The sequence below is a fragment of the Octopus bimaculoides genome, chromosome 10 (assembly GCF_001194135.2).
Source record: "Octopus bimaculoides isolate UCB-OBI-ISO-001 chromosome 10, ASM119413v2, whole genome shotgun sequence".
Taxonomy (NCBI): Eukaryota; Metazoa; Mollusca; class Cephalopoda; order Octopoda; family Octopodidae; genus Octopus; species Octopus bimaculoides.
In genome coordinates this window covers 88,400,178-88,415,415 of record NC_068990.1, presented here as the reverse complement: position 1 = coordinate 88,415,415, position 15,238 = coordinate 88,400,178, and the positions used below count along the sequence as shown (strand labels likewise).

Genomic DNA, 15,238 nt, shown 5'->3' with positions numbered 1-15,238 from the left:
TATATATATACTGCACACATATACATATATCTAAATACACACTGACACACACTTAATAAATTAAATGAAAACACTTTACTAACCTGAGGAAAGTATGTATACATCCCAATTTCCACTGTTAGGTCTAAGTCCTTCAGTCAACTGTGTCACATTGCTTAGATCACAAAATTTAGTATTCTTGTTGTACTGAAAGGCATTACATTCTGGATACACATAGCAAGCTTTTTTACACTTCTTTAAATTCAAATTCTTAAGCCTTCCAATATAAGTCTGCTCTGGTAAAGTAACTTTTTGTAGTACAAAAGGTTCATCATTGGCTGGAAAAAGCAAAAGAAAACTAGAAATGCATTGTACAGTCATACACACACCTGAGCACATGCATACACCATAAGCATACAAACAAACACCATACATATCTTCTAGCATATATTGGTTTCAAATCTAGGCTCAAAGCTAGCAATTCCAGGGGAGTGGGTTAGTTAATTACATCGATCCCGGTGCCCAATTGGTATTTACTTTATCAACACCAAAAAGATGAAAGCAAAGTTGACCTTACTGGAATTTGAACTCAGAATGTCAAGATGTATGAAATGCCACTAAGCATTTTGCCTGGCATGCTAAGAAACTTGCCAGCTTACCTCCTTTGTTGTAGTATATATTAAATATTGTAAAGCACTCGGTGCATAATTTTGTAAATGGAAAATTCATTATGAATAACTGATTGATCCACAAAATGAAACCATAATCAGAGTTCATGTGAGTCACAGAATATCTTGAGACTTATCTGAAACCTTGTCTAACTACTAAAGCTCCAGACAATACATTTGTATATCTCTCCTCTAATGGTGCAATATTGTAGTGTCAGAATTCACTTAAACAGTTGACCAACCAATGTTTCAAGTGGTGTTATGGCCATTCAATATCAAAGAGATGCACACCATTGTACAAATAGATTATATACAACTGAACCATTAAGATGAATTTTTTTGTCTGTCTTGTGATGTAATAGAACTCACATTTATTCTGAGAAGATTGGCTTATGCTAAAAAATACTTTTGGGAATGGATTAGGGTTTAAAATGCACCAGATGGCTTTTTCATGGTTTATTCAAAATTTCAATAACTAACAATATTATGTAATTTAAAATTATCTATAAAATATTAATTATAATACTCTTTTTATTGATCTCTAAAGATAGATGAGAACATTGAGGATGATAAATGAAGATATAAAGTAGGACTAAGTTAAAGAACATGTGAAACATAAAATAACAAAGAAACAAAGATTTGGGAAAATGCACTATATTCAGGTGGTGCAATGGTTGTTGAGAGGAACAACATCTTGCTATAATAACCATGCCAAAATATAGAAAATACATGACTATATACATTGGCATTATTTCTGTTATTTTGTACATTGGACAAAAACTAGTGATAAGACACTGTGTAGTAATAGCACTGTCTAAACTATGCTAACTTGTAGAAATGAAAAGAAAGCTGTTGTTGCTATTGCTCATGCTTTGATGGCAATGATGGTTTTGCAGCCACTACCTTCGCTGTTCTATTTGAGGAAAATAACAGGACTTTTCTTTCTCACATAAAAACAAACAAAAAAAAAAAACAACTGAAAGTATGCATGTAAGTATTCAAGATGAACAAATGTTGTATGGGAATGCCCAGACAGTATTCACAGTACCTAGTATCGCTTTTGTCATCAACATATTTATGTCTGTCCTTATAGATAAACCTGCAGATATTTTCACAAAAGTGTTTGTCTATATAATATGAAGTGCAAATGGAATCACAAATTTCAGAAAAAGAAGCAAAGAGAATGCAAATAACATAATACAAAAAATAATTACATTTTACTCGCTGGTAGTAATCTCTGCTTTTGTCTGCTTTTATTTTTTCAGAGGAAGCTGCAGTTTGCTTTGATAAGTAACATTTTCCACTTGCTTTAATTATTTCAAATGATAAACAATTTTTGTCAGAAAAACATTTTTTTGCACAGGTTTCTACTGATACATTTTGCTTATTCCACAAAATTTTCCCAGATACATCCAGAACTGCTCCCTTTACTTTCACAAAATAGATCTGAGAAACTGGAATTAAAGGAAAATTTAGACGAATGAAAAATTACAACAATAACAAATTCTAACATAGAAATGTAGAGGTTCCTAACTTAAATACAAGGCCTTAAATACATTCTGCAGTGAGTATATTTGAAAATAAACTGACATCAGTATTTGATTGATGCTTATTTTATCAACCACAGATGTATGAAAGGTGAAGTATACTGTGGTGGATTTGAATCCAGAATGTAAAAGTATTTAACTGAATATGCTTAACCAATGCAAGGACTTCACTAATTTTTCAGTGTTTTACCCTGGAAACAAAATTAATGAATTAATAAACGATATGTAGTAAATGGGAACAACTAAAATTTTTAATCATTAAAAATGATACTTTAGTGAGATGTAAAAGGTAAAAAAGAACAATCTTTCAAGGTTGTCTCTTCTGAAATCATAACATAATTATTTTACCAGCCATTCAGATTGTAATTTTAACTAATTAAAATATATTTGATCAATAACCAGCCACTTTATTGTTTTCCATGTAGAAAGTGACCCTGAGTATATATTTCCCCAAGTTGTTCTTTTAATAAAAGTGATTTGGGTTTGATTCTCAGTCTAAGTTCATTTTACATAGCTATTTAGTGCCCTTGAAAAAGTCATGAATATCAAATTACCTCACAGCTTTCTCTAATATCTAAACAAGGAATGTATAATTGATTACAATGAAGTGGTATTTTTTATTTTTCAGCAAGCTAGTCATGGCAGAGACAGTAATGTCATGAAATGTCGAGGCCACTTTCCCTCTTATATTTGTGACATTAATGTGTTCCATATCTATGCTGAGCTGAGTAACTATGGATCAATGTTTCTGTAGTAAATATATTAACATTGGACCTAGTGTTGTCTACCGTATTTGCCATGAATACCTGAAGGGCCAGATGGTTGTATTGAACAAGACAGTAGACTATACCAGAGGATACCTTAGATCTGCTGGCTTCCAATATTAAGTTCAAATTTTACCATGGACAAGCCACTATCAATACTCATACGTGGACATCCAATATGTTAGATTTATAAACAAATCTCCCTCAATCACACCCAAACACCTTGAAAAGAGTAGGCCCCATTATCTTAAGTAATCCTAAGGATTTCAGAAAATATAGTATACTGAATCAAACTTGATCTGAGTAATTGGGTTGGTGGATGTTCCACTATGAAAATATTTTGAGGGTTGGTGGAGGGATAGAGTATTGACATTCTCAGAGTTGTTGTGAGCATTGATGAAAAGTGAACTGACAAGTTTGTTTGAGAAGACATTCGATCAGAGAATACTAAGGTTAACTTTATGAAGTCCTTGATATGTCTGTGCTACCAAAGGATTCTACTGATCCAATATAAAATCTAAAGTCATGGAAGTGCCAAGAGACAGGCTTTCCCAAGATGCCTCCAAGAAACCAAAATCATTAGTCACTGTCCATGCATTGCTGAGTTGTAGCATTATGTCAAACAGATGCTGTTGTGTGTAAGATGAATCTAGCTATCAGCCAAACCCATCATGATAATTGCCTCACATCCTCTTTTAAACTGGAAGAATAGGCATTTTCCCTCTGTCTGGTAATTATAGCAAAAAAGTTTGAAAGGTTGGATGATAGTGACATTCCACTTTGGTCAATCCCTATCTGCATTTTTAAAGTTTCACTTGTAAGAAGATGAAGATGGAGAAGAAGCTGTGGTCCTTAAGGAAAATTTTAGTGATGGTAATGTGAAAATGCTAAGAAGAGCAAGAATGAATTGGGGCCACAGCACATAAAGCTGTAGGTCAGGGAACAATAACTGAAGAAGACACTTGTCCCTGGAGTTCAGGATGGTCTTGAAAGGTAGGGTTCTCATAAGGGTTGTATCATCATCTACATCTCTATTTTCATTGTATACACATATAGTAATTAGAGAATTGGAAGAAATATTTTAATGTGTATTCAGAATCTTTTGATTCATATCAAGACAAGGTCAACTTTGTCTTTCATTCTTGTGAGTATCAATGTCATAAAGTATCAGTCATATAGTAGGGTTGATGGTACTGACTAAACACTTCCCATCAAAAATTGCTGGCTTTGAGCCTAAATCAGAAATCATTATTATTGTTAGTATTGTTGTTATAAAGGGTGATGGACTGCAAGAAAACAAGCATCAGAAGTCTGTTTCAGAGGATTGCTGAGTTTTTATGGAGAGCTCAGACATTGTATTGTACAGGTTTGGATGATGACACAAAGTGTGGATGAAACAGGTCAAGTTAGAAACTAAGAGAAAATTTATCATGAGTTGAAGCATAGCTATGGACATACAAGTTTACTTAATAACAATGAGGTATAGGGTGGAGTATTTTTCTGCATTGTTAAAAATTCCCTTCACAACTAAACCTTGCAGATGAAATTTGGTGGATGTGAACTATGTGGAAGCCTGCAAGAGAGGAGCAAGTTTCTATGCTTCCAGCTCTAGGCTGCTAGACTTAATCCATCACCCAATTTAATAGCATTACCTGGCCCTTGGGTAGTAATTATGGGGTCCACTCTGTTGCAAGCATTTGAGGAAGACTCTTGTCTCAGGATAGCTTCCTCTCTCCTTCCCATCAGCCACAAACACCATGTAAAATTGTCATAGAGTTAGCCAGTCTTCATCTAACAAAGATATTTAACACAGAAATAACAAAATTACCTAAACGGTGACAAGAGGAGAAAACCTGTTTACATTACCTTTACAAGAAGGCACTACTGAAGTCCACTTTTTGTTCTTTTCACATATTGACTTTATTAGTACTCCATTTGGGCACACATAGTTTGCTTCAGATTTATAGGTTGTGGTTTTGTAGGACTTCACTACACCAGCAACAACATCTTTTGGAGGTCCACAGTCAATTTTTGAGTAAACTAGAATTTATAAGAGAAATGTATACTAATGCTGCTTGCACGTTACAAAGTAAATGAGAATGAAAAAGATTCAAGAATGGAACGGAAGTGAAAGTGAATGCAAACATGAATTGTAAAACAAAAATTCTCATATATTGCATCACACACCTAGAGTGCAAAGAGAATTAAGTGAGGGAACAGATACAAAAATAACTAGTCACATAAGCGTGCACAAACGGCAAATTAAAGATTCGTTTCTTAGAAATGTTCTATAGAATAAACACCTAGAGATCTGTGCAAATGGAAAATTTAAAATATTCCCCTTTTAGAAAATAAAGAGGAAAATGATCAACTATGAAATGCTTATGATGAATACTTTATAAGAATTCTAAATCCAAAAACCAAATTGGAAATAGTCAACACCATGACTAAAAACAACTTCCTCTACATACATTAATCCAGAACATGTGTTTGGAAAGTTGTATAGAGTAAGTGAGTTGAGAATATTCTGCACAATGAACTTGGCATGATGAAGGTTTCGGCTTGGTGGGTGCCATGTTGTCTGACACCTGATCAAAAACACTCCAAGCTGATCACAACATGGTAAAATCTGACATTGCTTGAGGCACATCCATTTGGTTTCCTTAACCCATAATTAGTGTTGGCATCATCACTTTGAGCAAGAGATAATCCATGCAGTGGGAACAGCCCTTCTTACCTGCTCCAAAGAAGGCCAAGGTAATTCCATCTTCAGGGAAGGTGATGGCAGCAGTTTTTTGGAATGCAAAAGACTTTGTGTTTACTGACTATCTTCAAAAGGAACACACCATCAATGGAGAGTACTATGCCAACTTATTGAGTCAGTTATGAAAAGTTATCAGGACCAAATGCTCAGGAAAACTGATGAAAGGGGTCTTGTTTCATCAGGACAATGTTCCAGTATACAAGTCCTTGGTTTCAAAGGCTGATGTGCATGACTGTGGCTTTAAACTAGTTGATCATCATCCGTATTCTCCTGATTTGGACACATTTAACTATAATCTGTTCTCCAACAGGAAAAACACTTGGCTGAGAACCAGTATCACACTGATGATGACATCATATTTTCTGTTGATGACTTTTTTGATCACCAAGCTGAAAGTTTCTTCAGTAATGAGATCCAATCACTGCAACACAGATGGAAGAAGTGTGTGGATTGTAAAGGAAATAATGCTGAAAAATAAACCTCATTTGGTCACATTCCATAAGAGTATCTTAGTCATTCTATGAATTTTTCAGCTGACCTTCACATATTTGGGCAACAGCAAGTTTTCCTCAACATATTCTTGCTAGGCCTATATGTAAAAGTGCATAAAATCAGTGAGTTAAGATAAATTGGCAGAGCTCACTAAAAATAAATATTTAGGCATATTATTTACACATACACACAAAATAAACTAGGATTCTCATTACAGTGAGAGAGGATGGTTCAAGCTATCTCTGCTTAGACATCACGGTACCTAACATGGCTTCTAGACAACATGGTTTTTATCCTGGCTTTTAACCTCAACACTGGTTGTTCCACAACCAAGGACAGGGTTCCTAACCACCAATGCCAATGCAGACCTTCCAACTTTATGCATCCCTTGTAATCTCCTATGTTTGTCTCCATATATATATGAGTGCACACATACACATCTATGTAAGTATACTTTTCTTCTCTTTCTTTCTCTCCCTAACACTACCCAACCTTAATTCAATGCCAAAGGCCTCCTTGCAGCAATGCTGTTGCAAACACACTAGCATACAGCAGTCATGCTTACTTCTATAAAGCGTAGGCTTGAAACGTAAAAGACTTCCTCACTTTCCTGAATGTCAAACTAATACACCTGCTTGATGTTCATACACCTGTTATTGTCTTTTGTTTTTCTGTAAATTTCAACTACACACACACACACACAAACACACACACACACACACACACACACACACACATATATATATATAGACAGACAGATAGATAGATTATGCTCATACATGTACATATATCAAAATGCACAAAAACACACACATGCAAACTCACATGCAAACACACACACATGAAATAAAATGTAACACACTGCTGACCTGGGTTAATGATGTAAAGATCCCAGCCCCATACGCTGGGTTGAAGTTGATGAGTCAAGTGAGTCACATTACTTCGATCACAGAAATTGTAAGCTTCTTGGTACTCATAAGAGTGACATTCTGGAGTCTGATGACAGGCTTGTTCACATTCCTTTAAGCTCACATTATTCAGTCGTTCAAAAGCATCATGCCCTTTTATGAAAGATCTTTTAAAGGAAAAAACGGCATCATTGGCTAGAAAAGAAAGAAAGGAAAGAAGACATACATTTTATACTCATATATATGATGCTGAATGGCACCAATAGCTGACAATTCACGCTAACCATCAGATCACCCAAACCAGGTGATTCTCCAACGCTGTGCATTTAAAACTTGCATCCCACACCACTATAGCTGTTAATGGCTTTTGACAACACTAGTCCTCTCTTGCCATGAGTCATGGAAGGCTGTTTAGATGGGCTCTGAATCAATACTAGTGATCCAGCCCAGCACTCATCCTGAACAGATAAACAAAATGTTGCTGAAAAGTCACACATATCTGCTTGTGATCTATTGGCACATGCCCTTCCTAGTTTACCAAAGACTGAATCATGGCTTTGTTGCCATGTTGCACCTCTTCCACTTGGGCACATCAAATGATTAATTTATATTCTTGTGCCATCCTTCGTGCAATTGCACACATGCTAATCTCACTAAGTTTCTACCTAAATCCCTCTATTGGGGTGTTTTCCTTTGCTACTTGCTAAACATTATTGGTTCTCCACTAATTTCAAGGCAAACTATCATTTGTTGTTGCCAATTTTCCCCATGAATGCCCATTTTACTAGTTCACTGATCTCTTCTCTGTAAGTTTGGTGCACTGGCAGTGATACATTTAGCTTTCAGTATGCAGGTTCCTGTCTACAAATCCTATTTTGGGTGATTATGCAGATCACAAATTTGTGGTCTGCATAACCAGTGATTTTAAATTGTGGACAACCTATGCTATCTCTATCTACTGATCTATACCGAAAACTCTACCAAGATATGATCTGGACGACCTAATGTCCATATCCATATTGGTACATTTGGGAAATCCTGTCAGTACCTATCAAACAGTGCAAAACATTTGAGTAGTGTTGTGAGACTTATATAAACCTGTCATCAATTGGCTTCTCCCACATATTCCAAACATGAATTCAGGGTGCCACTGAATCTCTTAGAACTAAGGAGTGAAGTGTACCAAGGAAACACACTAGAAGCCTAAAGCAATCTGATCACCACCAACTTACTTGGGTCCAGGAAGATGGCCCATATTTTAAGATCAAATCATTTCTAATATAGCACAGCTACTCTACCTCTCAAGTTCAGTCAAATTGGAAATAAGTAGATCTTGTGTCCACCAAGACTATTTGAAACTCTGGTCTTGCTGCTAATCATAGTGAACTGAGGTGATTGAGTATGAAATGTGGCTTCCAAGATGATTCCAAGCCATGTGCAGTTACACTGTCTATTCTGAGTAAAGTTATTTTAGTTAACAGGATGAAAGTGACAAAAAACTATTTATACCATTTCTGAGGAGCAGACAGGTGTTCCCTCTCTAGGGTTTGATATGGATATTTCTAGTAGTGCCTGTAATAGATTTTTGTTAATATTCCCTCTGGTTTCTAATACTATGTCAGGATATTTGCTTTTAAAAAGGTTGTTTCATGTTCTAGTTAAGATTTTTATTTATGTTGGTATGCTATTCATTGATGTGAAGTTTTTTTGTGCAATATTTGTAAGTCAATGCACATACGTAAATTTTTACCAATTGTGACTCTGGCTCTGTAGTTAACAACAACAACAACAACAACTACTACTACTACTACTACTACTACTACTACTAATCAGGTTTAAAAAATAACACGTTTCTTTTCTTACACATGTGCAAAAAAATACAAAAACAATACAATGAAACATCCAGGTCAACAAATACTCTATGAAAACTCCCTAACAGTATTTACAAGTCTTAATATTGCTTTCAGGAACACATCTTTATCAGGTAAACCCCTCAGTATCTTTATAGAAATGGTTGTTTATATAATATGAAGTACAAATGAAATCACAAATTTCAGAAAAAGAGAAAAAGGAAGTGCAATAATAAAATACAAAAATAATTACGTCTTATTCGCTGGTAATAATCTCTGTCTTTGCTTATTGTTATTTTATTTGAGGAAGCTGTATCTTTTGACAAGTAACATTGTCTACTTTCTTTAGTTACTTCAAATGATGAACAAGTAATGTCAGACAAACATTTTTTTGCACAGGCACTTGCTGTTACATTTTCCTCCTGTAACAATGTTTTCCTGAGTACATTCAGAATCGCATGTTCTATTTTCACAAATTTGATTACAATAACTAGAATTAAAGTAAAATTCAGACAAATAGAAACAACAACAACAACAATAATAATAATGATAATTTCTAACATAGAAAGCAGACCAAAAATTTGAGGTAAGAGGTAATCAATTAATTTGGCTTTTAGACTTGATTAGCATTTTATTTTCTTGACACTGGAGAGGCCTAGTTGACATCAGCCAGATTTGAACTAAGAAGTTATGGGCCCCAGAACAAATATCATTATACGTTTTGTTTGATGCTCAAATGATTCTGTGAATATATCATTCTTAACAAGAATAATTATAATTATTTTTTTGACAGTAACAATGTTAATGATAATAGTTCCTAACTTAGATACAGGGCCACAAATTCTTCTGAGATGATTCATGCAAATAATTCAACTTCCTCTCAAGGATCTTGCCCTTGAAGTTTATAGTGGTCTTCAATTGGTCCAAGATAACGATCTTCTACATAGAACAGAATTGCGTTATCCTTCATCTTTATCTTAAATATATACATGTATACTACTTAGAAGAACTGAAAAAATGCTTTATGACATATATTCAGGTACTTCATGTTTTCATTTCAAATCCAGCCAATGTTACACCTTAGACTTACATTCTTGTGAGGGTCAATAACATCAAACAAGTCATGTGCTTGAGTTGATGATAGTGACTAAAACACTTCTATCAAAACTTTTGGGGTTCTTTGCCCAAATCAGAAAGCATCGTTACCCTAACCTGTTTTATAACAATTTAGGTTGGTGGACTGAAAGAGTACAAGAGTTTCAGATTATTGCTGAACTCTAGTGTAGAAAAACTCAGTGCGTTGTACTGTACAGTATTTGGGTTGACGCAATGTATAGATGAGAATGTCTTTGATCCAAGGATAGCTTCCTATTTCTCTCTTTCACTAGCCACAAACACCATGGAAATTGTCATGGAATTCGTCATTCTTCTTTTGGTGAAGACATTTTACACAAAACAGAATAAAATTACCTAGACAGAGGTAACAAGAGAGGACCTAATTACATTACCTTCACAAGAAGACACTACTGGAGACCATTTATTGTCCTCTTTACACACTGACTTAAACGTTTCTCCTTCTGGGCAAGTATAGGTCACTTCAGATTTATAGGTGGTGGTAGTGTAAGACTTCTTTGCATCAACAACATATGTTGGTGGTCCACAGTCAACTTTTGTGAAGACTGGAAGTGATAAGAGAAACTGATATCAATGGCAAGTGTATGTAAGGAGGAGGGAGAAATCGAAGAGACAATGACAAAATTAAAATAAAAGATATTAAATGAAAGAAACTGAAGAAATTTACACACAGATATAAATACATACATATGCATTTTTGCATGTATATATGTATGTAAGTATTTATGTATATATACTGCAAGAAGGGTCTCATGCAAATGGTCTTCCTGTTCATCTGCTAGGCCAGACTGTGGAGTTGAGAGTTATGTAAATTATTATGCAATGTAACAAATTGTATTATGCATATGTCACACTAAAACCATTAATCAAACAATTCTAGCAATGTCAGATAACCAAGTCATCAATTTTTATCATTCAAATACACAGATATTATTCTTAAACAAGAATGTTACTGACAGGGACTTTGAAGTTTGGACTGTGTTTCATTGAAGTTAATCTTGACTTGTTATTGTTAAGTTAAAAATCTTCTTTAGGTGTGTGGGTTTGAGCAGAATGGTAATTAGATTTTAGAGTGGGTTGTTATGGAGAGTGTTTTGGAGAACTTTTTATTAATTAAATTTAGGGTTATGTTATTGTTTAGAATTTATTCATTTATGCTTTGTAAGAAGTTTGCTTCCCAACCCAACAGTTCCTATTTTGTTGCATTACATCTTAATATTCAGCAAGGCAGGCTGACAGAATAAGCACCAGGCTTTAGAAATAAGTACTGATGTTGATTTATAAGATTAAAATGCCCCTGTGTGTGTGTATGTGTGTGTGGAAATACACACACACACATAAATAAAATGGAAATACTGTACTGACCTGGGCTAATGATATAAACATCCCAGCTTCCTAAGTTGGGTTTAAGATCACCAGTCAACTGAGTCACATTAGTCAGAACACATAATTTAGATTTTTCATTGTACTCATAAGAATTACATTCTTGATATTCATAACATTTTTTATTACACTCTGTTGCAGTCTTATCCTCAAACTGTTTTAAAGCAGTTTTCTTTGATATGCTAACTTTATGTAACTTGAAAGGTTTGTCAGCTGAAAAGATAAAAAGGAAACAAGGAATACATTTTGTACTCATCCACCAACTGAAACACACACACACACACACACACCAGGTTTATACATCAAATATTGTAAAGCATGTGGAGCATAATTTTGTAAATGGAAAATTAATTATAAACAACTGGTTCACAAAATGATACCCTAATTAGAATTCATGTGAGATGTAGAAAATCTTGAGACTTATTTGCAACCTTGTCTTGATATTTAGGCTGCAGATAGTTTATTTGTACATCTCTTCTCTAATGGCATGCTTTTACAAGTTTGATACTTCCTTAAACAGGTGAACAACCAATGTGTCAAGTATTACTACAGTCATTCAGTCTCAAAAAAAAGTACATCATCAGAAGAGGAAAGTACAAATAGATTATTTGCAACTTAGATATTGAGGTAAGGTTCTGAATATGCTTCATGATGTACTAGAATTCACATTAATTCCGAGAAGGATGATTTATGCTGAAAAATAATTTTTGATGGATTGTGATTTTATTATATGTTGCTTGCTGATACAACAATGAACCAGAGGACTTTCTCATATGTTATTCAAAATTTTAACTCCTGGTACTTCTATATAATTATCTAATATTTTAAAAATATTTATAAAATAATAATGATGGTCACTCCAGTTCATTTTAACATGAGTGTTTGAAGGAAAGGACTTTTTAAAAAAAAGTATTTAAAAATTAAAGAAGCAGCAGCTATTTACAATGGATGCATGAATGTAATTTGGGTCTAGTTATGGATTTTGCTATGGAATCACAAGGGAAACAATGATAATTTTTGATTTTGCCTGGGATTGGACAAATATGTCTGTCAATTGCTAGATATAATTCTTTAATTGTTCTGTTCAAATTGTTAAGATGAATTATGACACATTTTATGCTAATCAGATCAATCTGGGTAATAACTTTCTTGAGATATTCAAGGTGAACAAATGCTGTATGAGAATACCTCAGCAGTATGTACAGTTCCTAATATTGATTTAAAAAATTGTTTTGCAGGAATACGTTTATGTCTCTCTTCGTAGGTAAACCTGTTGATTTCTTTACAGAAATAGTTGTCAATATATTATGAAGTACAAATGGAATCGCAAATTTCAGAAAAAGAAAAAAAGAAAATCAATAGTGAAACACAAAGTATAATTACAATCTACTCGTTGGTAATAATCTATGCTTTTGGCTGATGCTAATTTCTCAGTGGTAGCTGCAGTTTGCTTTGATAGATAACATTCTCCGCTGCTTTTATTTAATTCGAATGATAAACAACTTTTGTCAGAAAAACATTTTTCTGCACAAGTGTCTGCTGTTGCATTTTTCTTATTCCACAATATTTTCCCCACTACATTCAGAGTTGCATTTTCTACTCTCACAAAATGGATCTTAGCGTCTGGAATTAAAGTAAAGGTTATACCAATGAAAATTAACAGCAATATAATTTAATTTCTAACAGAAATATGGCCAAAACTTTGAGGTGTGAATTTTTGAATAAAATTGCACCTGCCCCTACACTAACTCGACTAGCTTTTTATTTTACTCGGTAAAGTTCACATCAGTAGAATTTGAACTCAGAAGTTAAAATGCCAGAAAAAAATACAACACATTTTGCAAACATATCACACTTAACTGCAGATACAATTAAAATGATGCTAGTAACAATATTAATAATAATTACTCTTAATTTAGGCACAATTCAACAGTGAGGATACATGAAAATAAAGTAACCTCAGAAGTATGGAAGGCATGTTACATCCTGTTGGCATTTGAACCCAGAATGTAAAAGGAGGTAACTAAATATGGGTTTTAATCTTAGTTGAAGTCAGTTCACTTTTTGTTGAAGTTAGTGCTTGTGAGAATGACATAAATATCATACAATTACATAGCTTTCCATAATTACATTCAACTCAGGACATAAACAATGAATTTCTAATTGATTACAATGGGATGTTATTTTGATTTTTTTTAATAAGCTAGTCATGACAGAAACAGCCATGTCATGAAATTCTGAGGTCACCCACCCTTCTACACTTGTGTCATTAAAGCAGTCCATATCAAGCCTGAGTAAATCTGTGGGTCAATGAGAGTGTTTATTTTAGCAATAATTATGTTAACATTGTCCATCATCATTGCCATGACCGTTTAAAAGACATGGAGATTGTTCTGAATCAGGCAACAGATTATATCAGAGGAAAGGCTTGTCATATCAGTTAACTTGCAATACTAATTTCCACAGTTACTGTAGATCAACTGCTGTTGAAGCCCTTACGTAGACACCCAACAAGTTAGAAATATTAAAATCTCTCTTACTCACACCCAACTGTCTTCAAAAGGGTAGACAAGATTATCTAATGTAATCCGATGGACTTCAGAAAATACAGTATGCAGGATCGAAGTCAGTTCCAGAAGATTGCCAAGTTTTAGTAATGAAAGACTCAGGATATAATATTGTACAGAAAATTATCATTGAGTCCTCTGACAAACATTTAATACAAAAATAAAACTAATTACATAGAGAAAGACAACAAAAAAGAAGCTATTCATGTTACCTTTACAGGTAGAAGCTATTGGAGTCCATTTGTTGTCCTTTTCACATATTGACTTTAGTTGCTCTCCCTTTGGACAAGTATAGGTCACTTTAGATTTATAGGTAGTGGTTTTGTAGGACTTTGCTGCACCAACAATGTCTTTTGGGCTTCCACAGTCAATGTTTGCATGAACTGAAATTGAAAACAGAAACTGATACCAATAGTGCATGTATATTAGGAGTATGAGAATGAAAAGATAATAACAGAGTGAAACAGAATGAAGAAATAAGTACAAAGACATATATATATATCTTGTGTGCACATGGCTATACACCATGGTAGAGAAACATAGACTCTGAATGCAGAAGGCATTCATAGACTAGAAAGAAATGAAGGCAGTATGCTCTGTTGGATGTGCAACATCAGTGTGCCTGTATGACAAAGTGTAAATGTATTGAGAGAAAAGTTGGGCATAAGAGGAATTAAATGTAGCATGCAAGAGAGAAGACTACATTGGTTTGGACATGTGATGTGTATGAATGAGGACAGCTGCATAAAGAAGTGATGATCACTGAAAGTGGATGGTACCCACGGAGACATGGGCTGAAGTGATATGGAAAGATCTCAGGATGTTGGACCTCATGGGGGAAATAGCAATGGACAGAGATGTCTGACGATATGAGGTTCTTGAGAAGACCTACCCACGTCAGTGAAACTGAGTTCTAGAAGCACTGTGTATCTCAAGAAAACTTCTCACACACCCTACCACAACAAACCAAACTACATCTCTACATCTCTTCTCACATTTCCACTTCATGCACTATGCTTATCTCCCACTTCCCAATCCTGTCCTTTTGGCCCTGTCTCACTGTATCATTGCTATCCAGTAGCCACTACCCACTCTATATACCCAGGTTTTCATTTCTTCTTTGCCTGTGTGTTCAAAAACTTGCTATGAGGCCTTTTCTCCCTCCAGCTTGAAGAGTGGTTA

The 15,238-nt window shown here is 34.5% G+C and overlaps 1 protein-coding gene across 1 annotated transcript in view; it reads right to left on the bottom strand.

Annotated features, from left to right (window-relative positions):
• Window positions 1-15,238, bottom strand: part of LOC128248839 (uncharacterized) — a 47,033-nt gene that overhangs the window by 4,778 nt on the left and 27,017 nt on the right. Inside the window, exons 17-25 of the mRNA XM_052970988.1 lie at window positions 14,269-14,439; window positions 12,873-13,112; window positions 11,472-11,702; window positions 10,481-10,651; window positions 9,226-9,462; window positions 7,084-7,317; window positions 4,825-4,998; window positions 1,862-2,101; window positions 84-317 (exon numbers count right to left, since the gene is read on the bottom strand). Of these exons, the coding sequence (XP_052826948.1) occupies window positions 84-317; window positions 1,862-2,101; window positions 4,825-4,998; window positions 7,084-7,317; window positions 9,226-9,462; window positions 10,481-10,651; window positions 11,472-11,702; window positions 12,873-13,112; window positions 14,269-14,439 (1,932 nt within the window). The remainder of the gene's footprint in view (window positions 1-83; window positions 318-1,861; window positions 2,102-4,824; window positions 4,999-7,083; window positions 7,318-9,225; window positions 9,463-10,480; window positions 10,652-11,471; window positions 11,703-12,872; window positions 13,113-14,268; window positions 14,440-15,238) is intronic.